The sequence below is a fragment of the Caloenas nicobarica genome, chromosome 14, assembly GCF_036013445.1.
Source record: "Caloenas nicobarica isolate bCalNic1 chromosome 14, bCalNic1.hap1, whole genome shotgun sequence".
Taxonomy (NCBI): Eukaryota; Metazoa; Chordata; class Aves; order Columbiformes; family Columbidae; genus Caloenas; species Caloenas nicobarica.
This window is the reverse complement of record NC_088258.1, coordinates 16903016-16928149: the sequence shown is the minus strand read 5'-3', so window position 1 is coordinate 16928149 and position 25134 is coordinate 16903016. Positions and strand designations below refer to the sequence as shown.

At 40.2% G+C, this 25134-nt stretch overlaps 1 protein-coding gene across 7 annotated transcripts in view; it reads left to right on the top strand.

The window, feature by feature from the left end:
• The window catches only part of MRTFB (myocardin related transcription factor B), a 79910-nt gene extending 61139 nt beyond the window's left edge, over positions 1–18771 (top strand). For 6 of the 7 annotated variants that reach the window (XM_065644552.1, XM_065644553.1, XM_065644554.1 and 3 more), the window contains 6 exons: positions 1623–2648; positions 4043–4198; positions 7056–7214; positions 9771–9908; positions 11457–11517; positions 13481–18771. In XM_065644552.1, coding sequence (XP_065500624.1) covers positions 1623–2648; positions 4043–4198; positions 7056–7214; positions 9771–9908; positions 11457–11517; positions 13481–14019 — 2079 coding nt within the window. In that variant the 3' untranslated portion in view covers positions 14020–18771. The remainder of the gene's footprint in view (positions 1–1622; positions 2649–4042; positions 4199–7055; positions 7215–9770; positions 9909–11456; positions 11518–13480) is intronic. The other variant, XM_065644551.1, reaches the window with a different exon arrangement.
• Positions 18772–25134: the final 6363 nt, after the last annotated feature.

Sequence of the window (25134 nt, the reverse complement as noted above, 5' to 3'; positions counted from 1 at the left end):
TTCAACACATTATCTGAAAATGAACATGAAATTTCATAAAAGCTTCGTGGAGGTACAAATAACTGTTTTAACTGTAAGCTGAAGGCATTGCATAGTTTTTGGTTCGTTCAGCAATGCATAACAAAAATGAATCTGAAGAAGTGGTGGGTTAGATTCAGAGCCTCAGCCCCGTGTGCCAAAGCTGAGGGAGGAGCAGGGACCTCTGCTGGGCAGGGCATTCACTCCTCCCTTCCTTGAGCAAGGTGGTGGGTGGCTGAAGGACAGGAGCGAGTATTTTATTAGACCTGAAGGGATTAAAAAAGAGGTTTCAGAAGATCAGATTCTCAAGACATTAATGTATTGTCATCAGTTAAAGCAAATGTTTTAATATGAAACAAGTGTATAAAATGCAATTCAAGCAACAGTGTTTGAAATAAGCTTTCCAAACTTTAAGTTATTAATTATTAACTTTTAAAGATATTTAAGTTAATATCTGAATTTGTGCTTTGCAGTGATTAAAACTGTCCACTTATCCATTTCTGCATAATTTATTGCCATTCCTGCCAATGTCGTAGCCAGACTTGCAGACCTGGTGGTGGTGGTTTTAACACTGAATCATCTAAATCAGTTCTGACTAAGAATTCGGAAATGGGCTTTTGGAAAACAGAAAAATTTGAATGCACTCTGCAGCAAGTGTAGAGGATACCAGACTGGGCAAAACACCTGATACTCATTGTTAGGTAGGCAGCTATTTAACATAAAATTGCTGTGGTTCTCAGAAAGACTACACAAATGGATTGTTGCGTCTTTTCATCATTCCAGATCATGAAGACCTATAATTTAAAATTCTAGGCTGGCAATGTACAGAAATATTACCAAGGTCACTCCCTTTTATTCTTTCAGAGGTGGTTCTAACATAATGTAGAGCCCAGACATTCCACAGTTAGATGTGGTATATGTATATCATAAACAGAAGCCATTCATCGTGACTGTTCTTTTTAATTGATATTTTGAAGCCCAGAATTATTTACACTCAACACATTTGTACTTCGTCTGTAAGCTTACTGGAAAATTGAGAACGTTTTTCTATCAGAAATTAGATTAATTTTGACTGCTTATACTTTTTATGTTTGTAAAAGAAACCCAGACAGCACATAGCTGTAACTGTTTTGTTGCTAATTAGAGAGAGCCTTTTGTGTTTGATGAGTTTATTGAATCACCCAACTGACCTGATAAAATTTCTGAAAAATAGACCGATCTGCCTTGATGGTGGAACAAAGGGGTTCAGCGTGCTAGTGTTCAGTGCTTTTATCTGTGCTGCTGCCATCGTCCACAGAACCTTCTAGCCCAGAACTGGAGCTGTACCTTCATTTTACCATTTTGAAAATTTATGAAAAATCAGCATAACTTTGCTACTATTCGTTGTACAACTGAACACTACTAAGGTTTTGGCCACTTAAACAGTGAAGGTAAGTAGCAGGTCATGGAGATGCATTTACGAATAATGCGTGCTCTCTGAACACAGAGCTGTAACAACTAGCAAATATGCTGAAAAATAATTTTTCTTACTAGGATGTAATAAGGTAAAATGTATAGAAATAAGTTTTAATATGTTTTTACTATCGTGCTTTATCGTATTTCAGGTAGCAGAGCTTAAAATGGAGTTGAAATTGCGGGGATTACCAGTGTCTGGAACAAAAACAGATCTTATTGAGCGTCTGAAGCCCTATCAAGATCTTAATAACAATGGCGTTACTACTAGTAGCTCTGTTACGGTAACCACCTCCACTGGGGCCACAGGTAACACTGGGGAAGTGACTGTGGCCTTTCCTGTTGCAACACTAAGTAAACCGGCGGCTAATACGATATCCAGCTTTCCTCCAGAAAAAACACCTACCGGACCTGGCTGCAAAGTAGTAAATACTGAAAACATCAGCTCACCTTTGCCTATATCTCCCTCTCCTTCAGAACAATCTAGTCTAAGCACAGATGATACTAGTATGGCAGATACTTTCACAGAAATGATGACCATGATGTCACCATCCCAGTTCTTAAGTACTTCACCACTAAGAGCAAATACAAGTGATGATAATCAGAATCGCACTAGTGGAAGCATCTCAGCCATGGAGCTTGATGTAGCAGAAAAGGACCGCAAGCTTCAAGAAAAAGAAAAGCAGATTGAAGAGCTCAAAAGGAAACTGGAACAAGAGCAAAAGCTTGTGGAAGTACTGAAAATGCAACTTGAGGTTGAAAAACGGGGACAACAGCAACAGTCTCAGACTTGTGCTAACTCAGCTGCTGTGGAACAGAAACAATTCAGTGCTGCTGTCAAAGATGAAAATGCTTTAACTGACTGCTCTAGTACAAGTCAATCTGTACCTGTAGTTAGTCATTCTTTAGGACAATCTGTATATACCAGTGGCCAGAATCCAGTTGCCAAAAAGGCGGTTGTTATCAAGCAGGAGATACCTGTGGCCAAAGCTGAACCTCAGAATGCCATTTCTCAGTTTTATGTTAGTCCACAGAGGCAGCCACAAACTGCAGTTGTTGCCCAGCCTCAAGCTTTATTAACTACCCAAGGAACTGCACAGCTGCTCCTTCCGCTATCGATCCAGGGACCGAATTCTACCACTGCAGTGCAGCTACCAGTTGGAAATATAAAGTTGCAGGTAAGGGTGTTTCTGGTTTTCATCATGTAACCTGCATGGCACTATTTGCATAATTTAGTATAAATAGGTAAATGTGCTGCTTGTAAGATTAACTTAAAAAAATGAGGCTTCACTTCTTTCTGACTTATGGAAAACAGTAGAAAAACTTAAGAGCCAACCTCTTTATAACTTTTTCTAGTACTTGCTTTCTTTGCAGTTTTTGTTCCCAGATAACTCCTGAAAAGTAATTGTCTTACTATGTACTGCCTCCATGCACAGTTGGTTTTGATTTATATCTGCATATACCACCATTTGGTTAACTCCAAATTGTAATAGAGAGCTACACGCCCACTACTTTATTTTGAGGTATACCTGTTTGCAAAATGTGTGTTTGAACTTCCTTGTGTGGTGATGGCTCATTATATTTAAAAACATGAATGGTAGGTTGTAGAACTCCAGTGGAGTTTTAAAAAGAAACCATGGTTACACAAATATTATTTCTAGGGTGATTATAGGTAGTACCACAGCGAATAAATACAGCATAAACCAAGATAGGTCATGAATGAAGAGGTATAGAGTAGTCTGACCAAGCTGAAACAGTTTACCCTGTTGGTCTAAGGTAGAATTACGCATGTACTTCCCAGTGGCATTACTGGGAATGATGAAATCGCTGCCACCCACATGGTTATTGTGCCAGCACAGTATTCTTTCAGCTCCAGCGTGTACATGGCTGTTGTGGCATGTTGTGGGCCTAGGCTTTGGTGCTAGCATGTGCGCCATCACATTTAGCAATACTTAATGAGGGCTGTAAAATTTTGACGGGGATGGGCCCCAGAACCCTCAGTGCAAGAGCTGTTTCTGGTAACTACCCACCCAGACAGATCTTTGTCTAAATTGTTCTAAAATTCTGCCTAGAATTCTGTGATGACCTTAAGCAGCTTGTTCTTGTATTTCACTTCACTGATGCTGCAGCAAGTTTTCCTAACTGCCAGCTAAAGTTGTCTTTCCTGAGGTTAGACATGCTTCTTGCCTTGCAGTGGCCATTAAAAACTGCTATGATCTTCTTAAAAACAACCTTTTCCTTGCATCATCAGTTTTGTCTTTCTGGTTACTCAAGCCCAGTTCTTCTAGAGCATAACCAGTAAGAGGGGACTATCTCTTATTTTCATTGCTCTCCACTGGACCCTCTCCAGTTTGTCTTTCTTAAACTCTCTAAGCAAAATACACACTACATTTTAGCTGGGAACTCATCAGTACCAAACAGAGTAAACACTTTGTCTCCTATACACAGCTCATGCTTATCCTTCCCAGAACACGTGCTATTGGTATTCTGCATAATCTATGCAATAGATTTTTACATGATGTGATTTACTGTGAGATACAAATAATGCAAATATTTTATCTTCATCCTTTAGGCTCAATCACAAGCTGGAATACAGACCCCATCACAAATACCTGCTCCTATTTCTTCCTCTGGCCTGGTCCAGACAGCACCTCAGATGCATACTCCACAATCAAAACAAAATACCATCACGCAGCACGCACTTGGTCAGACCCAACAAATGAGAAAGGTTTGTGGATAGCAATAAGCATTAAGATAAATAGTTATGTAATCTAACTCTAGGCAGTGCTTTTAGAATCTCCTATGTGTCATCTGCATCGTATATAAAAGATCAAGTCACCTAACACCTCTGTACCATGTTTTTCTATGTGCTACAACAGGCTGTAACTCCTTCACTTTTTCCAAAGTTTTAGTTTGTGCAGGACTTTTTTTCAGTTGCAAATAAATACATAAGGCTAAAGACTTTTTATCTTAACAGTATTCTTACGGCACCACTCTATGTTCTTCCTCATGCTTGGCACAATTGGTATACCAGGTATTCCACTCAGTTTCTGTTCTTTGTCACTGGCTCAAAATCCTGCAGGCAGTTCTTAAGAGAAAGCTTTTACCTATGGCTTCAGAGATGTATTATCTTATAGGAGTTCCTTGTAATTTTCATACTTTCCCTGTTGATTTCATCCTTCCTTACACAGAAAGCCAATGGACTCATACTGAGGATAGCAATTCCAGGCAGTAGGAACTCCACCATACCTACAATACATCACTTCCTGAGGAATGGGGGGAATGCTTCAGAGAGAGATCCTTCTCTGCCTACCCAAAACGATCCACTCTGAAATTTCCCCTTCCAAAACAGATGTTCATCAGCACTGGATGCACAGCTGTGAGTGCCAATCCAGTCATGGTCATACGGTAACTGGTATCAGCCATTGGCACTGGTCATCACAAAGGGAAAGGCTTTCTCCTCGTCTGAGCCTCTTCCAGGCTGACCTCTGGTTACTAGGAACTCAGAGACTGGTTTTGGACCTTCATTGCTTCCTTACCAATGCTATCGACTCTAAGGTTCCTAACACTTAGGAGAAGAAGGTTTTTCAGCTTGCCCCAAGGAAAGGATATTTCAGAAACAACTGAAATGTCAAGATGAGGACAGTAATTTTTACCATATGTTATATAACTTACAAAATATCTCAGCCTTTGAGGCTTATATTTCAGTTTACAAAAGTGCATCATAAAAGCCATGTTCTGATGCGATTTGGGGCTTCTACCTGTGCAGCATCCTCCAATCTAATAAGAATTTATCCTATGAGATATACGATTACGCCCTGCCATTCTCTAGGCAGCTGGCTAACAAAGGGGAACACAACTAAATGAGCATCATCACACTTCAGAATGTTTGTTCAGTCTGTTTAATTTCATGGACAATGAGGTTATCCTACAGAAGTCACAACTGACTTACATCCAAAAAGCAGATTTCATCCAGGTTCTCTGGGATTCAGTGAGGGCCTAATCTTACCTTGTTTACTCGACAGGTCCCAAGTAGAATTTTTCCAGTCATCCTGAGGCATGTACTTGTGCCAGAGACTAGCAGTTTGCTTCCTTGAAGTTCCTTGAAGTGATTACAGGAGATAACAAAGAATCGTGGCCTCTGGTCTTTCCCCCTGTTCAGACCAGTTGCCTTGGAGCCCACATAGTTCCCAGCAGACTTGAGGCCGCATCCAGCTATCCAGGAGCGGAACAGCTGGCCTGCCCTTGCTGTTCTGCTCACATCTACTGCCATCTTTTACATAGCGAACCAGGCAGCGTCAATTGCACTGGGTTTTACACCAGAATGTAGAATACTTGATGTGATGCAATAGATCAGGACAGTCTTCATGCCTTCAGCATTACATCTACCTGTCTGCTGTTTGCATTTCATGAGGCTTGGATATTTCAGCGGGCAGATTGAGGTAATGAACTGTGAGTGATGCTACTAATTAATTTAACACTGTTTTAGTGAAGTTCGTCTTCCTAATAGTGATCACCTCCATAAACAGTTCTTTTCCAGAACTGGTTTCTCTTGAATCCATCTAGACTTCCTCAGGTAGCTCAGATTTTTTATGCAAACCAGCTGATTATTCTATTTATTTTCTCCTACACATTTGAAGTGTCTCTTCACATCCTCGGTACCACACGGTACTTGTTCCTCAGTTCATTCAGTAGTAAGGAGACATCTCCACAGCCATTCACCTCAATGGTAGACAGCTGGAAAGTGCGTTTTCAGACATGATCCGGGTGGCTAACAAAAGCTGTGTTAAACCCTCTCACAGCAGATTTGATTTGGTATTCAGACTGTACTCCACAAAGCTTACCCTGGATTTATCTCCATCCTGATGGATTTGTCACACCTTTATCATAAAGGTATTGGGAGTGATACTGAATTATGCATTCAGACATTCATAGCTCCTCCTTCTCTCCCTTTAACTTAAAAATACAAGAAGTAGGATACTACTTGGAATCATTTGCAGTGAGTGTGTGGATGATCAGTTGAAGAAATCACAAGTTTAAATACCCATAACCAAGTTTGCATTTGATACTCGAGTTCATTAGTTATATCTTTTGCCTCTCTCTCCATTAGTACTCATAAATATCTTTAGACAAAATAATTTAGAATTATATGGCACAAACCAAACTATTCTGTCTTAGACAGTATACGACGTGTAGATATATACACTAGTTTGTATGAGGGCAGAAATAAGTTCATTTTATTGACTCTCCACTAGGTGGGGAGATCATGCATATCTATTAAACTTCCATACACTTTTGACTGTATTTTGCAAAAACATATGCTCACTGCAAAATCGCAGGAAAATATTTTTAGTTATCAGTGATGAATGAAAGCATGTCACAGCACAAAGGTTTTTTTTCAAAGAGTAATTGTTATAAATCATTCCACTGGAGGGAAAAATCAGTACAAATAACATTCCTTTAATAGGTATTCTAAGCAAGCAAGTATTAAAAAAAAAGTCTTAAACTTGATTAACATCATTTACCCCATGTTATTAATTTTAAAAAACCCCATAACCTAAGACTGATATGTTAATCCTTTACAGGTTTTTCCACCTACCACATCAAATACAGTATTTTCCTATCAGACTGCACCAGTGACAACACCTTCACAATCTTTTATTAATAAAACATCAAACTCTAACATTCACACTGGTGGTAATCAGGTTCCCTCTGTGCAGAATGGACCTGCTGCTCCTAATAAGGTAAGATTAGCTCACCAGTGTTCCATAAAGTTCAGTTTTATATTACTGTTCTTAAATAACATGACACTGTACATACTGCAGTTCACTGAGGGAGGACGAATGTTTTGTAGATTTTAATAACGCTTATATGTATGTGCAAGAAAGAGAAAGAAACTATTACGTGCTCATGGATGGCTATGTCCTTTTCAGGAAAGACAGGCCAGCCAGGTGTGGTGGTGGAGTTGCTCTTTACGTGAGAGAGCAACTACAATGTAACAATGTATAGAGTACTGTCCAGCGCAGTTGAGGAGCGAGTTGAGAGTCTGTGGATGAGAATTAAGGGGCAGGCTGGCAGGGGTGATACTGTTGTGGGTGTCTATTACAGGTCACCAGATCAGGGTGAGGAAGTTGATGAGGCCTCTACAGGCAGCTGAGAGCGGCCTCACAGTCACAGGCTCTGGTTGTTAATGGGGGATTTTAACTTTCCTGATGTTTGCCTGAAGGACGACTCAGCCAGCCAGCCACAGTCCAGGAGGTTTCTCCAGTGCATTGATGAGAACTTTATGATGCAAATGGTGGAGGAGCCAACTAGGAGAGGTGCGCTGCTGGATCTCGTCCTCACTAACAAGGAGGGTCTGGTTGAAGCAGTAAAGGTGGAGAGCTGCCTTGGTTGCAGCGACCATGAAATGGTGGAGTTCAGGATCTCGTGTGGCTGGAGCAGAACAGCAAGCAGAATTGCAACCCTGGATTTCAGGAGGGCCAACTTTGGCCTTTTCAAACAATTGCTGGGGGAAATCCCATGGGCAAGACTGCTTGAAGGTAAAGGGGCCCAACATAGTTGGTTAACATTCAGGGACTGCTTCTACCAAGCTCAAGATCAGAGCATCCCGACACGTAGGAAGTCAAGTAAAGGGAGCCAGGAGACCTGCGTGGTTATACAAGGGTGCTGAGGGAGCTGGCTGAAGTCATTGCTGGACCACTCTCCATCATCTTTGCCAAGTCGTGGGAAACAGGAGAGGTGCCTGAGGACTGGAGGAAAGCAAATGTCACTCCGGTCTTCAAAAAGGGCAAGAAGGAGGACCCGGGTAACTATAGACCGGTCAACCTCACCTCCATCCCTGGGAAAGTGATGGAACACCTTATCCTTGGTGCCATCTTAAGACATATCAAGGTTAAGAGGGTCATTAAGGGCAGTCAACATGCCTTCACCAAGGGGAAGTCGTGCTTGACCAACCTCATAGCCTTTTATGAAGACATAACAAGGTGGATTGATGATAGCAGAGCGGTGGATGTGGTCTGCCTTGACTTCGGTGAAGTATTTGACACCGTCTCCCGCAGCATCCTCACGGCTAAACTGAGGAAGTGTGGTCTGGACGATCGGGTAGCAAGGTGGACTGCAAACTGGCTGAAGGGAGGCAGCCACAGAGTCGTGGTCAGTGGGGTGGAGTCTGGTTGGAGGCCTGTATCTAGTGGAGTGCCTCAAGGGTCAGTTCTGGGGCGGGTATTATTCAATATATTCATCAATGACTTGGATGAGGGAATTGAGTGTACTATCAGCAAGTTTGCTGCTGACACCAAGCTGGGAGGAGCGGCTGACGCGCCAGAGGCTGTGCTGCCATCCAGAGACCTGGACAGGCTGGAGAGTTGGGCAGGGAAAAATTTAATGAAATGTAACAAGATAAAGTGTAGAGTCTTACATCTGGGCAGGAATGATCCCAGGTTCCAGTATAAGTTGGAGAACGAGCTGTTGGAGAGCAGTGTAGGGGAAAGGGAGCCGGGGGTCCTGGGGACAGCAGGGTGACCATGAGCCAGCACTGGGCCCTTGTGGCCAGGAAGGGCAATGGGACCTGGGGGGGATTAGAAGGGGGGTGGTCAGTAGGTCAGAGAGGTTCTCCTGCCCCTCTGCTCTGCCCTGGTGAGACCCCATCTGGAATATTGTGTCCAGTTGTGGGCCCCTCAGTTCCAGCAGGACAGGGAACTGCTGGAGAGAGTCCAGCGCAGCCACGAAGATGCTGAAGGGAGTGGAGCATCTCCCGTGTGAGGAAAGGCTGAGGAGCTGGGGCTCTGGAGCTGGAGAAGAGGAGACTGAGGGGTGACCTCATTCATGGGGATCAATATGGAAAGGGGGAGTGTCAGGAGGATGGAGCCAGGCTCTTCTGGGTGACAACCATGATAGGACAAGAGGTAATGGGTTCAAGCTGGAACACAAGAGGTTCCACTTAAAGATGAGAAGAAACTACTTCAGGATGAGGGTGCCAGAGCCTGGCCCAGGCTGCCCAGGGAGGTTGTGGAGTCTCCTTCTCTGCAGACATTCCAACCCGCCTGGACACCTTCCTGTGTAACCTCACCTGGGTGTTCCTGCTCTGGCGGGGGGATTGGACTAGATGATCTTTTGAGGTCCCTTCAAATCCCTAACATTCTGTGATTCTGTGATTATTTTATCCCGCCAATTACCTATTGCACTGTTATTTGTCTATATGTAGATTGGTGTGACAAAATAGCATAATCCCTAGACCTTGATACATCTTGAATTCACTAAAACGTATTGTTTAGGTAATACTTTGTTATTTCACACAGCCTGGCTCTCCATCTCAAGCCCAGCCTTATGTTGTTCAACAATCCCTCTTCAACAACACAGTATCCAAGGCAAAAGATCCTCCTCGTTATGAAGAGGCCATAAAACAGACCCGGAATATTCAGACGACACAGTGTGAGGTAATCATTTTCTCCTGTTTAGTCTCTTAAAAACATTTTTTTTTCTTTAGAATTATCAAAGCCATTACTTATTTTAGTTTTTTGTTTGGTGTTAATATTTTTCTAATGTACCCTGTTAATATTGTCATAACTGTGTTTAACTACTGGACTCTTGTTTCATGATTCTTTTTACTAAAGCAACTGACATGTAAGTAAGTTTTACAGTATCCAGTTGGTGACGTGTATAATTGGGATAATGCTGCTATTGCTAGTTAACAATAACTAGCCTTCAACTGACTTGTTTCAAAGATGTATGATAGCCAAACTTCAGACTTAAAAGATAGAAAATATATATATATGAAAATATATGAATATATATGAATATATATGAGAATATATATTCATATTTTCCAAAGTGAGTAAACTTGAGAAGAATGTGTATGTGTTTATACACTTATGCAAACATATATGTATGTATATATTTTTATATATATGTACATGAGCATAGGTGCTTCCTTTTAAAGAGTCTGTATTTAGTGAGCTTAATGAATAATCTTACAGAGTGCTTTGTCAGTTTAACATAACACCCTTCATGTTGGAGGCAAGTTGCACACAAAACTAATGAGCATCCCTAATCTCGTGTGTTTCAGAACTATCCCAAAAAATAGATAAAACCTTGTAGCAACTTAGTATTGGTAGGTGTTTTTGTGGTGCAGACATTTGGGCAGAAGCGTGGGGATCTAATGCCATTTCGTGTTCTTGACGTGCGAGACATCCTCCCAGTGAAGCACACAGCCCGCCTTACGAGACTCCAGCACTACCAGTTAGCGAAGTGCTTCCCCACCGGCCTCTTCTCAGGAGACAGATCTCCTGATGACAAACTACTTCCCATCTCCAGAGTAGAACCCCTGGTTTAAAATGCTGGGTTTGTTCTGAGACTGTCATAAAAGCCTCCAATTTTCCTAGACCATTTTTGAAAGAATGAGTTTGTGGGGGTTTTGTTACGTTTTGCTTAAGGTTTGGGTATTTCGGAGATGGCTGTTAAAAACAAACAGATAAACCATTGATGAAAGCTTCCCCCCTTCAAAAAGGAAAACATGAATCTACATCTGGAGAAAACAAAAAAAACCAACACAACAAAAAACCACCACAACAACTAACAACATGCATCTTACATGGTGGCTATTTGCAGGATGTCGCTGAGAGAAAGCAGTTCAGGGTACACCCCCCAAAGTCCTGCACTTATTCCAGATACTTACCCTGGTACAAAATAGGGTTAGTCATTCTCCTTATCCCAAGTTTTCTGCACATCACTTGCAGGTTCCCTTCGTGAAATCTTTGTCTTCCTTTTCAGATTTTTTCCCTATTCCCTTGTACTGAAATCGAGCACAGGGATTACAAGTGTCTCTCCAAACTATTTCTCTGTTTTCTAGATTGACCGTTTCATATGAAGAATTTTAGGCTTGATCATAGGTTAGTACTTATGTACTATTGAGAGAAGCTAGGATCAATCAGCTTAGGAAAAGAATACTACAAGAAAAAGAATAACCCTTTTCTCATGCACGACAGGTTTCCAGTGCTCACAGTCAGCAGATGGATGATCTTTTTGATATTCTCATCAAGAGCGGAGGTAAGCTAATTGACACCTGTGTGATGTAGAGATTTAAAACCTGATAACAAAAACTCAGCGCTATAATCAAAGGAATAAAAGGAAAGAAGGAGACGAGGTAGAAGCTATCCAGCTTGGATGAAACTAGTATTTCTGAAATAATTATCTATTAAAGAAAACATTTACCAAAACACATACAGTCAACCTGCTGTGGAACTTTTCTGCTTGTAAAATAGCCCAGACAGACCTTTGCAAGAATCCACACAGCATTCAGACGATTAAAATAACACCATGGGTTAGCACAAACTGGTTTTAAACCAAAATTGGAGAAGTTGAGCAAGTCTGTATAATGTAAACTGAAATTATACAAGAAATAGAATAAGGTAAGAGTTAAAGCATGTTGATACTAAAATTTCATTAAATATAACCATGTATTATCAACTCTAAACATCAAAGATACATTACTGGAAAAAGTATGTATGAACTACATAGAGTCAGTAATGAATAACAACTTTCTATGTGGGTTAAAATAAGGGAGCCATCAGAAAGGAACTGAAGTAACTCAAGTAATATACAAAGTAGCCTGCAGTAAAAGGCGGCCACTTTCGGGGCGCATAATTAGGCTCTGTAGACTAAGAAGCCATTACAATACTGGGAAGCATTCTGGTGCCAAGCAATTCTATTAACTTAATGCTTTGTACTACTGTCACCTAAAGATCTTGAGAGCAGCGAGTGCCAGGACAGAAGTGACTGACTGTAGGCTATTAGAAGATATTAGCCATATTCGGAATATCAGAGTATTTTCTCTTTTTCGAAGCAAATTGCAAAGTCAGCTGAAGAAAATGGAGTAGACAGTGACAGACTGAGCTAAGTGACCTGTGCAGTGAACAACTCAAGCTAAATTTAAAAATGTTTTCAGTGCTTTTATTCAAATATTGCATGGGTAGTTCAAAGAAGTTCTATAATACCTCTGGAACTGAGGATTTAGGAAACAGTGCTTGCTTCAATATTTGCTTCGAGTGTTATGTTACCAAACCTATTTGATCTTAAAGGTAACAACTGCTCCATATTTGCAAAGTTGCCATGAAAAAGCAAACCTTTCCTGATCAGTTTATGAAAAATGAAGTAAAGCATTCAGGCCTGTTGCACTTACATAAGCACGTTCTACACTGTAAAATGTTTAGTTTATTAATGTACTTCAAGAGAGTGAGAGAGTCCATTTAGTAATGCTTTGCTTTTACTAAGCAATCATTTAAATAGATGTTCTTACAGGTTTTAAGGATGTGGTTTTCGCTTGGGAAGCTGGTGCAAAATATATTGTCAGGTACATTTTCGCTGTGCTAGAGGATTTATTTGCATATTCTTGTCTGTCTAATCTTGGTTTTGGATTACATTTAGATAAGAGTTCATTGGAACTTACTTTGCTGTATTTCCTTTTATTGTTACTGCCACTGTCTTACGTGGAACTTCTTGACAGAAGAGTAGTTTTAAATTCTAGAATCAGGAATAAATGCATCCTAATCCCATCAGCCGATCTCTTAGATTCTCATTCATCAAGGTGGACACAGTACTAAACAGGCGCTGAACTGAAAATTGGTTCAGGTACTCTGTTCTAAATGAGGAAATGTGTTGGTTCCATGATTATTCTAATTAGTCAGAAGAACTATGAACACAAAGGAGGTAAAGCTAACATCTAGAAAATTGTTCCTTTTTTGGTCAATATAAATATTCTAATTGGCTGAAGTATTACTGAAAGCAGAACTCTGGAACTTGATTTAAAATACTTTGCTGTTTCATAGAGTACCTGACATAGTCTGATATATATACTGTTTGTATTATCAGAACAACAAAATGACTCGTACTCCATTGAGTTCACTGTGGATGCATCCCAAAGTCGGCAAAAGAGAGGTGGAACTTGTAAGCCTGAGGATATATGTCATTAACTTTTCTGAATTCAATAGCGTTGGGTTTTTTTTAATTCCAGAAATCTCCCTTCCGATAAAGGAGGAACCATCTCCCATTTCCAAAATGAGACCAGTAACAGCCAGCATCACTACAATGCCAGTGAATACAGTGATATCCCGCCCACCACCACAAATCCAAATGGCCCCTCCTCCTGTGTCCTTAGAACCAACAACCAGCCTGTCTATAAGTTTGGAAAACCAACTTGAAGCCCTCTTGGATGGAACTTTACCGTCAGGTAATGAAATTCCTCAACTGACAAGCAGTAATGAGGACAGAGAGCCATTTTCTTTAATTGAAGACCTCCAGAATGATCTGCTCAATCACGCCAGCATTTTAGATCATTCACATTCACCCATGGAAACCTCTGACCCACAGTTTACCACTAGTAATTCTTGTCTCTCTCTTGACCTTCCTGATACAAATTTGGACAATATGGAATGGCTAGACATTACAATGCCCAGCTCCTCATCTGGACTCACTCCTCTCAGTTCTACTGCCCCCAGCGTGTTTTCCACTGACTTTCTGGATCCACAAGATCTACAGTTGCACTGGGATTAAGCTACAGCAAATGAGAACACGACCCGCAAGTCTCTTTACAGCAGACGTCCATTATTGCACCATTCTGATTGCAGTTAAGATAAATTAAGACAGTAATGTTTGGAAGAACAAATGCTTGAAGCTAATTCCTTATTGATTTTCAAGTTTACAACAGTGAATTACTTTATGCTTCTAAAAGTAATGCAGATCAGGGCCCTCTAAAAGCTGTATTTCACAAGAAAGGATGATTGTACTTCCTGATTAAAAATACCCTAGGGTAAATGCATCACAAATATTGAAGAAAGAAGTTATGTCTGACTTTATAATGCTTAAATGAGCAACACAACATGGCTAAACTTAGAGAAGAACAAGTGAGATTTCAACTGTCTGTATTGACACAGTGAGCAAGTGGTTGGGGGGGGTGAGGTATCACTGCACTTCATTGTTCCTGTGGACAGCCTGAGCCAGGTTCCAAATGAATTGTGAGGGCAAGGGCAAGTACAAGCACTGGCTGGTTCAGTGAAATTTCATATGTCTAGTTTCTTAATTTGTTCAAGTTGTTTTATATTTTGGTTTTGTGGTTTTTAGAACTCTTCCTCCATTCTTTAATTATGAGGGAAGAATTTAACTGCATCCAAAGGGATATTAAGTGTAACTGCAAGAAATCCACTGTAGCTATGCCAGGTAATATTGAGAACACTGAATTTTCTATAGCAATGCTCTGGATTTAATAGCTAGATTTTAATGTGTATATCAGACAGTTATTTGTATACTCTTAACTTTGTATAGCTTATTTTTGTGAACAGTGGGGAACAGCGGTCTTCAAACAAGGTATTACTATAACGGAAATAATAAATATCCTAATTTACTTTGTGTTTGATGATATTTGTTAGATCATTGAATCCAGTATGTCAGCATATTAGAACAGTTTGAGGAAGTAGTAAAGTTTAATTAACGCTGTTGTGCACTATGATCCTGCAAACAGGATTAATGCCCTCAATAAAAGATGTTTGTAGGATCAGACTGAGCTGCAGGGGACAGTACTGACAGGACAACCATCATTTCTTAATGAATGCTTTAGCTATAGAACAGCTTTGTCTACATAACAGCAGGGTAGCTAAACAGAGCAGCTGCTCAGTGAGAATCCCAAATAACACTATCAGGATGTAGTGTTTTATGAGAAGACATATTTCATACCTGAAACACATAATAGCAAAAATTAAGCTCTTACCTCACAGCACATGAAAGGATTATTTTGTTTAAAGCCCTTAGTTGTTCTTTTCAGAGTCTATCATGAAAGCAGTCGGGAAAACAAACAAAAAAATGCAAATAGAAGTAAAAAACTGAAATTCTATGGTTGTCTCTCAGGTAATAGCTGTTAAATATTGCCATAGATGACGTAGGCTGATAATCAAACATAAAATCATCATTATTTCCATCATTATTAGGGCATTCCTAAATTAAGATAAAAGGAAACAGTCCCCTACTTCCTGAACCATTTAAGCATTATATGTTTTCTAATCTGAAAACTGATCTCATTGCAGAGAGTAGCTGTTACCTATTTAGCAACCTGTATCACATATGAAAAAAAAAAAAAACAACAAGACAACACAATCATCTTAACATCAAACAAAATACTTTTGTCAGAAAATGTTGTGGAATTAACTGCAAATTTGTCTCCAGATACACAATGCAGTCTGGAGAAATCCCTTGGCTTCAGATAGAAGGGGATTATATCATTGATTCAGGGTTTCAACTGGCATTATACATTTGCATCATATCAGTTACCAGCACTTTAAATCATTATATATCTTCAGTAGTTTTGCAGGCCAGGATTTAATTTAATCTGAAACCAAGTACAGAAAAAACAATCTATGGAGATTTTCACAACAAAAGGTGAAGCTGAAAGGCATGTTTATTTATTCCTTCTTACTGTGCCTACAATACTTGAGTACAATATTACACTTGGACTGTCTGTCTGCCTTAAATTTTGATGGTATGGGACTCTTCAATAACACTGAACAAATACATTCAACTTTTTGCATTCCTTGTCATCATTATCTTGGGAGCTAATACTCTGAGATACTAAGTGCCCTCAGCTGTTACGAGAATAAGAATTAAGGACCCTTGGTCTGATAGGAACAACTTTGAATGAAATTTAGTGTTCTGCATTACTGTCAATTTATTATGTGTGATACACCAGACGTGATACCGTATGTGTGGCTACAGTTACCCCTTTTTGACCCTGCCTTCTGATTAAAGAAGAGGCAAGTAAATTAATTTTAAAGGTCAAATTAACCTAGAGCAACTGTACTGTCGTTTTTGATGTGCATGTAAATAGAGCTTTAAACCAGCAAAGTCATCTTGCTACAGAACTATCCTTATTGGCAGCGTAGAATGTTAACTAATCCATAGGAATCTATGTGCAGAAATAAACCCAAACAGCTGAGATGTGTTGCTATCAGTACAGTATAGCTTTCTACTCTAAAAGTCTATTATTTGCAAAAAAAAAACCACCATTAAAAAGGGATCATCTTAATTTTTGAAGTACAAATATTCTAGCGTAGCAAGTGTGTGATTACTTTTTTGTACACTTCAGAATTGTGTATTAAACCCTATATATAATGGTTTGCTTTAGACTTCGTTCTGAAATGTGATATATTTGCCATAGTTATATATGCCTGTTATGGCAGAAATAGGTTTTGCTTAGACTTTTGTGTGTGCATGTTTTACATGACGATTTTTGTAATACAAATACAATACATCTTAGAAATTTAATCATGACTGTGCAGTTTGACTGTACAGAATAGAATATTTCTCATTAAGAGAACAGTTGCAAAGGAATGCACTGACACTAAATTTGCCATTTAATAGCTGCAATATCCTAACAGAACACATCCTTTCAAATGTGTTGTTAGTAGATCCTTCAAAGTAATTAAGAATACTGTTTTATCAGTGTGAAAATCAAAAGGTGTTTACACTTCTAGACATGGAGAGAGCTCAGACATCTCTTTTACAAAGGCTAATGTTAATCAAGAGGACTCACATCCTGCATTTAATACAGAAATGGTATTTGTTATGCACTTTTAGTGCCATTCAGCATTAGTTAAGTAAGTTTAGAGGCAAAATTTTGTTTAACATTATTAATAGTTAAGAAATCATTGTCATGAATTTAGCAGTTCTCTCTGAGAGGAAAATGAATTTATCGCAGTTCTCTACAGAAACTTAGAGCCTAATCCAGCAATGTGAGCTTGCAGAATCAGACCTTTAAAAAGCTGAGGCTACAGCTTTTAGAAATAATCACTACTTAATACTAAAATTTCTTTCCAAAGTATTTCTAAATTCACCAACAGTAGTTATGTCCAAGGAAGCAGGTGATGAGAACAGAAGTTTCAATATTAAACTTTTATACAATGAAACCTCCAACAATCAGATGCCTGCAAAGTGTAAGCACCGTAATTGGAAACCAAGCACAAGCTGCTGAACTGTTTTCAAGGCAGAGAAAATGCAATCACGGAACACATTTAACTGGAAGGGCATTATGGAATCAAAACACAGTAAAGCTCACCGATGTAAACTATTATTATTTGGATGGTATCTTCAGTGTATTGTAAACTTACAGCAAATTCTATTAAAACTGGAAAAAAATTTCTTCCACTTATCTCTAATAAATGTTCTGTTGAAACTCTTTATATTATAGTCTATTAAATCGCCTTTTGGTGACTTCTAGACCATACTACAGATGCTGTTTTATGTGAGATATGTGGAATGGACTTGCATATAGTAATATACATGGCCAATAAAGAGCATCCATTAAAACCTGAAGTAATCTCAAATATTCCTTTTATACCAGTTTGCTAGGAATAAATATAAAGTGCAAAAAAAGAGACACCTACATCATTCTGTAGTGTCCAGTACTGAATATAAAGACTTTTAAAGTTAAAAGCATATAAATGTGTTGTAGAAATCTAACTAAAAAGCCATTCTAGCAAGGAGAGCAAGTTCTCAATAAAAAGCAGGGAATGGTTAATAACTATGGCTATAATAACTATTTTTATAAAAAAATACAACTCAGATATTCAAAAGACAGACTAAAATAAATTCTAATAATATAAAAATTTAAATAGGAACCAAAGCATTGCCATTTATATTGCCAAAGGAGGCACTTTGTATTTTGAAGCATAGGAAATTAATTCCCCAAAAGTATTATCCATACTTTTTTAAAATTAAGGATGTAGATACTTTCAAAGCTGTTTTTGATGTTTAACAGTACAGATTTGTTTTTGTTGTTTGAGAAATTTGTATTCAGTAATAGCACAGCCTTTTTTCCAGATAGATAGGATTTTTCTTCACAGTACTGCTTGCAGTAGTAATAACGCTAACCCTAGTAGGTGTTTCTCTTCTCGTTTTCATAGTCATAATTAAGTCTTAGCATCTCATTTTGTGAAGAGAAGAAGACAGACACCTGTCTCTAGGGCCTCCTTCATTTAAGCACTACTTTACTAAATGCAAATTATGGCAATCAGGGCGTCAGTTTTTGTATTGCCTTTCTATAAGAAACCATGATGCCTTTGTATTTGCTGTTTGCACCCCTAAAATCAATTCCATATGTTTGAATGCCATATGTTTTGCACATTGTACTGTATATATGTAATGCATACTGTATTTTTATATGTGTACTACATTTATCAAATATTTTGTACATAGTGGCAATATTGTAGCTACTGAGGAAATGTTTGATATTTCAGCATTTTTGCTAAGTGTCTCAAATAAAAAAGAAAAACTGTGTTCGTTTGTCTCTGCTTACTACTTAAAAGTGAAAAATGCCATTAATAATAATCAACAAAAATTCTGACTCCTAGGAATTAGCAACATTTGGCTTATGTTCTAAGTACCTTTCTCACAAAAAGGAATAAGAATGAAATCTGCACTTAAACTCTAAAAAAATGATGGTTTGTCTTCAAAATCATCGCAAAAATAGTAAGAGTAGTGATTTCCTGAACTCTCAAAGTTTAGGTTTGGACTTTTTTTTTTTTTTTAAGGCAATACTATTATATTAATTCCTTTCCTGGTTTTTATTCTTTTCTTGAGAAAGGCAGGGTAAGAACTCAGACTTTTCAGTATTTCTGTCATTAAAAAAACAACAACCCTCTCCTGCCATAGTACTGATAAGAAAGCATGAATAGCTTGGAAGGCAGTGTTTTTCCTGGGCTACCCAGCAAGTAACTGTGTGTTAGCTGCACAAAACAAAGATGCTCTGTCAGTGTACTAAGAATTACAGAGACATAGTAAGTAATTATGGGCATTCCCTGTTCTTTTCACAAGACCAAACCACCTTCCTTACTACGTCTTCTGAAGTCTAGCACAGAAGAGGGTTTTCAAGTTCCACAATCCATGCATTGACCACGTGTGACTGCGTAGGGTACGGAAGAGATCACTGAACATGCACTAGTTTAAACCTATCACCATCAGAAAGAAAAATTGATCAAAACTTGAGATGCTGTGATAAGACTTGGGAAAATATAGTATGACTCTAGTATGTATTTTTGACAACCACAGTGAGTCAAATCTGTAACAAAATTCTCTTAATGATAACCTCTTGCATTAGTCCAGGTGTTGCTGGTGGAGAGGGGAACAAGCTGCAACAATGAATCCATGTACAGAAGCAACAGCCAGGGAGATCCAGGACTCTAGTATTGTTCTGACTCTCCACGCCGTGGTGAAAAGGGAAGAAGGAAAAACCTAGAGCTTCTTCCTCACCCCAAATGAGATGTTTTTTTCAGGGAGGGAAAAAGGGCAACTCAAAATACAGAATAAACAAAGCATTCCAGAGAGGCATCTGTTTGTTCCTGTCCAGAACCTCAAGCGTATCAGTGCCCCGGAGCTGACTGGTGGAAAGGGTTCCACTGGGCTACCCCCGTGGGGCCGCATCTCTTGGGAAGCTGTGCCTGTGCCACCAGCCAAGCTGCTTCCCCAGACTGTTTAACTGCATCGGGAGTCAAATGCAACATTTTGTTCACTTATGCAAATGAACCTATCAGGCCTCTCACAGTGAACTCAAAAACTATTACAATATCATTGCAGATTAATGGGTGTATTTCACGTAGCAATACAGACTTCAGCTCCTAATTGAGCTACATCATCACAGATACAGAAATAATGCTCAAGTAAATTTGTATGGGCATTCTTATCAGCACAAAATATTGTGATTCTCTTTCATGTTTTACAGCATTAGTCTTGAATTTAACAAGAAAGTAAATAGTGTTTGTATCTTATTTTTTCTGAATAGAAGCTACCTGTAACTCTCTAACAATAAAAAAAGAATTTGTAAAAAAAACCACCAAACCCTGAAAAAACCAACCAACCAACCAAACCCCAAAGTAAGTACAAAGAATAAGGCTATTCTGTGAGAAATTAATGGATACTTCAGAACTATAAGGTGGCAATGGAAGGATTAGAAAATGATGTAGACAACATTGCACCCATTTTCATTCATGATTTACCCACATTATTCCAAGGTTTGCAAGATGTTCTGGATTGAGGGATTTCTTATTTGCATTTTGTATTCCACTCAGCTTGTGGAACACCTGTATGCATTGCTTCAGGACAGTGAGCTATGAGCTGTTCAATACGCCAAGCTTCTGTTCATGATGAAATGGCTTCATTCAAATATTCACTATTAATATGTACCTCGCAGAAGCAGTTCCCATACTAGATCACCCACCCTTTCCTTATTAAGGTCTGTTTTACACTGATGACATCAGAACTTCACCAAGTATTACAAAACCCATACAGTGCTAAGTACTACCCATAAAACTGACCAAATTAAAACTTACTAACATGCCCTGTAAATTTCACAAAATACCTTTTCTTTATGAACTTGAACCATTCTAGAAGATTGTAGGCTATGTATGCCACAAACTTACGTACCTTCAGATATCACACACCAAACACAAACATTGCAAAACAAGTGCGGCACTTTTTGACTCTGCATTTGTGCATTACAGAATTTATAGGTAGAATATAGCAGAGATAAAGCACTTGTTTTGGTACCAACTGGCAATCTGAGGGTTTGACTGTTTTACAAAGACCAAGAAATATAAACATATAACCCTCCCTCCCAAACTGTGTTCATATTAGTATTATGATGTAAACACCAAGACAAGAAAGGCTAATGAAATTTGACATTTTACCAAATGAACTTTTTCCACAAGCTAAGCCCTGGTTTGCAATAAAATCTGAATATATTAAACCATGTTCTACAAATGGGCATCATCACATTTGTCTTTGTACAATATTAAATGCTATATACTCCTGCCTATTAACTTGCTGCATATTATCCAAATGTTGCTAAACAGTGACATATTTCTTACAATATTTGTACTGTATCAAGTCAGAAATGTTTCTTTGATAGAAAAGAAGTCATACACATTTGCCTACACTCCATAATATATTCTACAACCCCATCAAGACCTTCCTAAAAGAGCATCAAAGTAACAGAGGGGCACCTGAGATGCAACAGCTAGGGTTTGGTGGGTTTGGGGGGGTTTTTTGTTGTTGGTTTTGGTTTGTTTTCCTTTAAGTGTTTATCCATAAATTGATAGAGTAACTCTAAGACTTCACATAAAAAATTACCTGAAGATGAGTCTCCGGTCTTCTCTGCAGAGCAAGAACGGCAGGGCCACTCTGCCCTAACGCTGCATCATTCTCGGGTCCCTCCGGGACAACTGCTGTTGATAAAAAGTTAAAATAGTGAACAGAAACATCCTTTCACAAGGCTAGGACAAGTCTACGCTCAAGTAACTGGTGACTGAGGAGCATTCCAGCTATGCTGTAGCAACTCTTTATAAACTCAACTATACAGTTGCACGAATTCTGCATAAGTATTACTGTTTCCCTGTATCTCCTTGAAAGAGTCAGATTTGTAGAAAGGCCTAGTTTTGTACACTAAAACAGACATCAGAATCCTCTCCTAAAGCAATACCTCCAGCTCATAAAAATGAGGGTTAGGGAAGGAACAAAAAAAACCCGGTGATTATTTTCTCCTTCCAACAAAATCTCTCACATTAGAATACACTGATGCCGGAAAGGTAAAGAGTTGCTTTTATGTGGTGTTCTAAAAAAGATTTTGTCAGAAGAGAACACAGCATATGTAAGATTCAGCATAAAGAATACGGGCTTTCACACGGAGCTCAAACAAGGGTAATGACCAACATAAAAGACACTTTAAAAAAAAAATATCCAGATGTCAAAAGAAACCATGGGCAATTACACATTTTAAAATCAATCTTACATTTTTACTTATAAAACCTATTGTTCTGATAAATCAGGTCACTATTAAACAGAACTTTGTTTAGACAGTAACTTTTTTTCCAAGCACACTAGGAATTCCACAAATAATTCGAACAGTCCTCTCTGCTTCCTCCCATCACAAAATACTTCTTAGCTCACAAAGATACAAAAACATGAATAAAACAGACAGATGCAAGCTGTACAGGAACAGTGATGACAAGTTACAACTGCCAAGTATGGCACATAAAAAAGCATCTTTTGCAACACGCTAGTAGGCCAGAAATGGAAGGACATAAGTCAAACATGATTTATCAAAATCTAACTCCTTCCTGCTGCCAGCTTGGTAATACTAAGAGTAATTCTTCAGCCAGCTGAGATAACCAGCCCCCTGAGGTCACTCCTTATCATTAAATTACAGGTGTGAGAGATGAGTGAGGCAGTTTCTACTCCCACACATCATCACACTGTTGAAGTCCTGCAGTGACCACAAGGACCAAGACAAAAGCAGAACTATGCAACCCTCCCAGCTTTCCCTCGTCCAGCTGAGGGTATGTCCTTTGAAGCTACAATCATAGAATCATTTTGGTTGGAAAAGAACTTTAAGATCATCGAGTCCAACCATTAACCCAACACTGCCAAACCCACCTCTAAATAATGTCCCTAAGAACCTCATCTCCACATCTGTTCAACCCCTCCAGGGATGGTGACTCCACCACTGCCCTGGGCAGCCTGTTCCAGTGCTCAGCAACCCTTTCCATGAAGGAATTTTTCCTAATTTCCAATCTGAACTGTCCCTGGCACAACTTGAGGCCATTTCCTCTAGTCCTCTGTAGGCTCTGCAGAGTCTTCCCACCCTCCAGCAGATCAGCTGAGCCCTGGGGAACATCACTCATGACTGGTCACCAGCTGGATTTCACTCCATTCACCACATGAATGGATGAACTAGACTAGCAGATAAACTCCAGCAGGTGTTCAGGTTGGCCAGGCCACCCGTTATGCCCATAAGGACTGGAAAATCAGAACGAATCACCTTTGGGACAGCTATCCCAAGGTAGTGGAAAACATATTTAACATGGGCTGACTTTCCAGTAAGGTAATTTAAATTAGACACCTTTCACTGCAGGTGAAGCTAATTCAAATTCCTGTTTGCTGAAACACAGACACACACAGAGTTATCATGGAGAAGCTGACAAATCGCAACTTTTAAAGAAGTGAAATTTGTACATACAGTCAAGCCATCAGGCATGGGTTTTCCTGATGACAGTTCAAAGAACATCCCAGATATAAAAATCTTTTAAACACCCACATTACAGCACCACTAAACTAGTAAGTGTGGATCTCAGCCTCAGCTGTGGACCTCAACCAAAGATATCTCTGTTAGCATGTTCACATGCTTCACAAAACAAACAACTGATCATAGGTGGGATCAGTACCCCTGCAGGTCAATAAACAAAATCCTTCTCATCCAGGAACACGGGATATAACTTGGGTGTCCAGCAAAAGTTTCACAGGGAATTTAAAGGAATCTCCACAATGAATAATAAATGAAAACTAAAAGCTTTGTTTCCAGGTCACACTTGTAAGTATCTACACCAAATCTAGGAAAACAGGTGTTTTAGTATATTTTCTGCATTTCACAACACTAATCTTTTATAGGGAACAAGTACCAGGCACTTAGTTTAATTTAATATTTACCATTTCATTATCCCAACGTCTTGCATTTCTGCTTCTTTTCTCAGAGGAAGAAGGTTTTATTTCCGCTTTTTTTTCGCCCCTCTCTAAACTGTTCTTTCTGCTCCGAAGACTACGTTACTACCAGGACATTTGCCGATCTAAATGTGAGAGTGCCACCTCTCGGTGCAGAGCACCGCGGCTGCAGCCCGGCCGTGCGCCCCGGTCCCCGCAGCCCGGGAGCGCCCCGGGAGCAGCCTGTGCCCCTGGGACGGGGCGGCGGCGGCCCGGGGCCCCGCGCCTCACCGGGGCCGAGCCGAGCCGAGCCGAGCCGCCTCCGCAGCCGGCCCGGGCAGCTCCTCACAGAATCCCAGAACGTCAGGGGTTGGAAGGGACCTCGCAAGCTCACCCAGCCCAATCCCCCCGCCGGAGCAGGAACACCCAGATGAGGTTACACAGGAAGGTGTCCAGGCGGGTTGGAATGTCTGCAGAGAAGGAGACTCCACAGCCTCCCTGGGCAGCCTGGGCCAGGCTCTGCCACCCTCACCATGAAGAAGTTTCTTCTCATCTTTAAGTGGAACCTCCTGTGTTCCAGTTTGTACCCATTGCCCCTTGTCCTATCACTGGTTGTCACCCAGAAGAGCCTGGCTCCATCCTCCTGACACTCCCCCTTTCCATATTGATCCCCATGAATGAGGTCACCCCTCGGTCTCCTCTTCTCCAGCTCCAGAGCCCCAGCTCCTCAGCCTTTCCTCACACGGGAGATGCTCCACTCCCTGCAGCATCTTCGTGGCTGCGCTGGACTCTCCAGCAGTTCCCTGTCCTGCTGGAGCTGAGGGGCCCAGGACTGGACACAATATTCCAGATGGGGTCTCACCAGGGCAGAGCAGAGGGGCAGGAGAACCTCTCTGACCTACTGACCACCCCCCTTCTAATCCCCCCCCGGTCCCACTGGCCTTCCTGGCCACAAGGGCCCAGCGCTGGCCCACGGTCACGCTGCCGTCCCCGGGTCCCATCCCGCTCCCGCAAACAGCTCGCACCGAGCGGCCCCGCCCCTCAGCGCCTCAGGGACACGCGGCCGCGCGCAGCGCGCCCAACGGCCGCCAGCGGCTCGCGCAGGCGCACGCGGGCCGCGAGGGGCGGGCGCCAGCGAAAGAAGGGCTCTGGAGACGC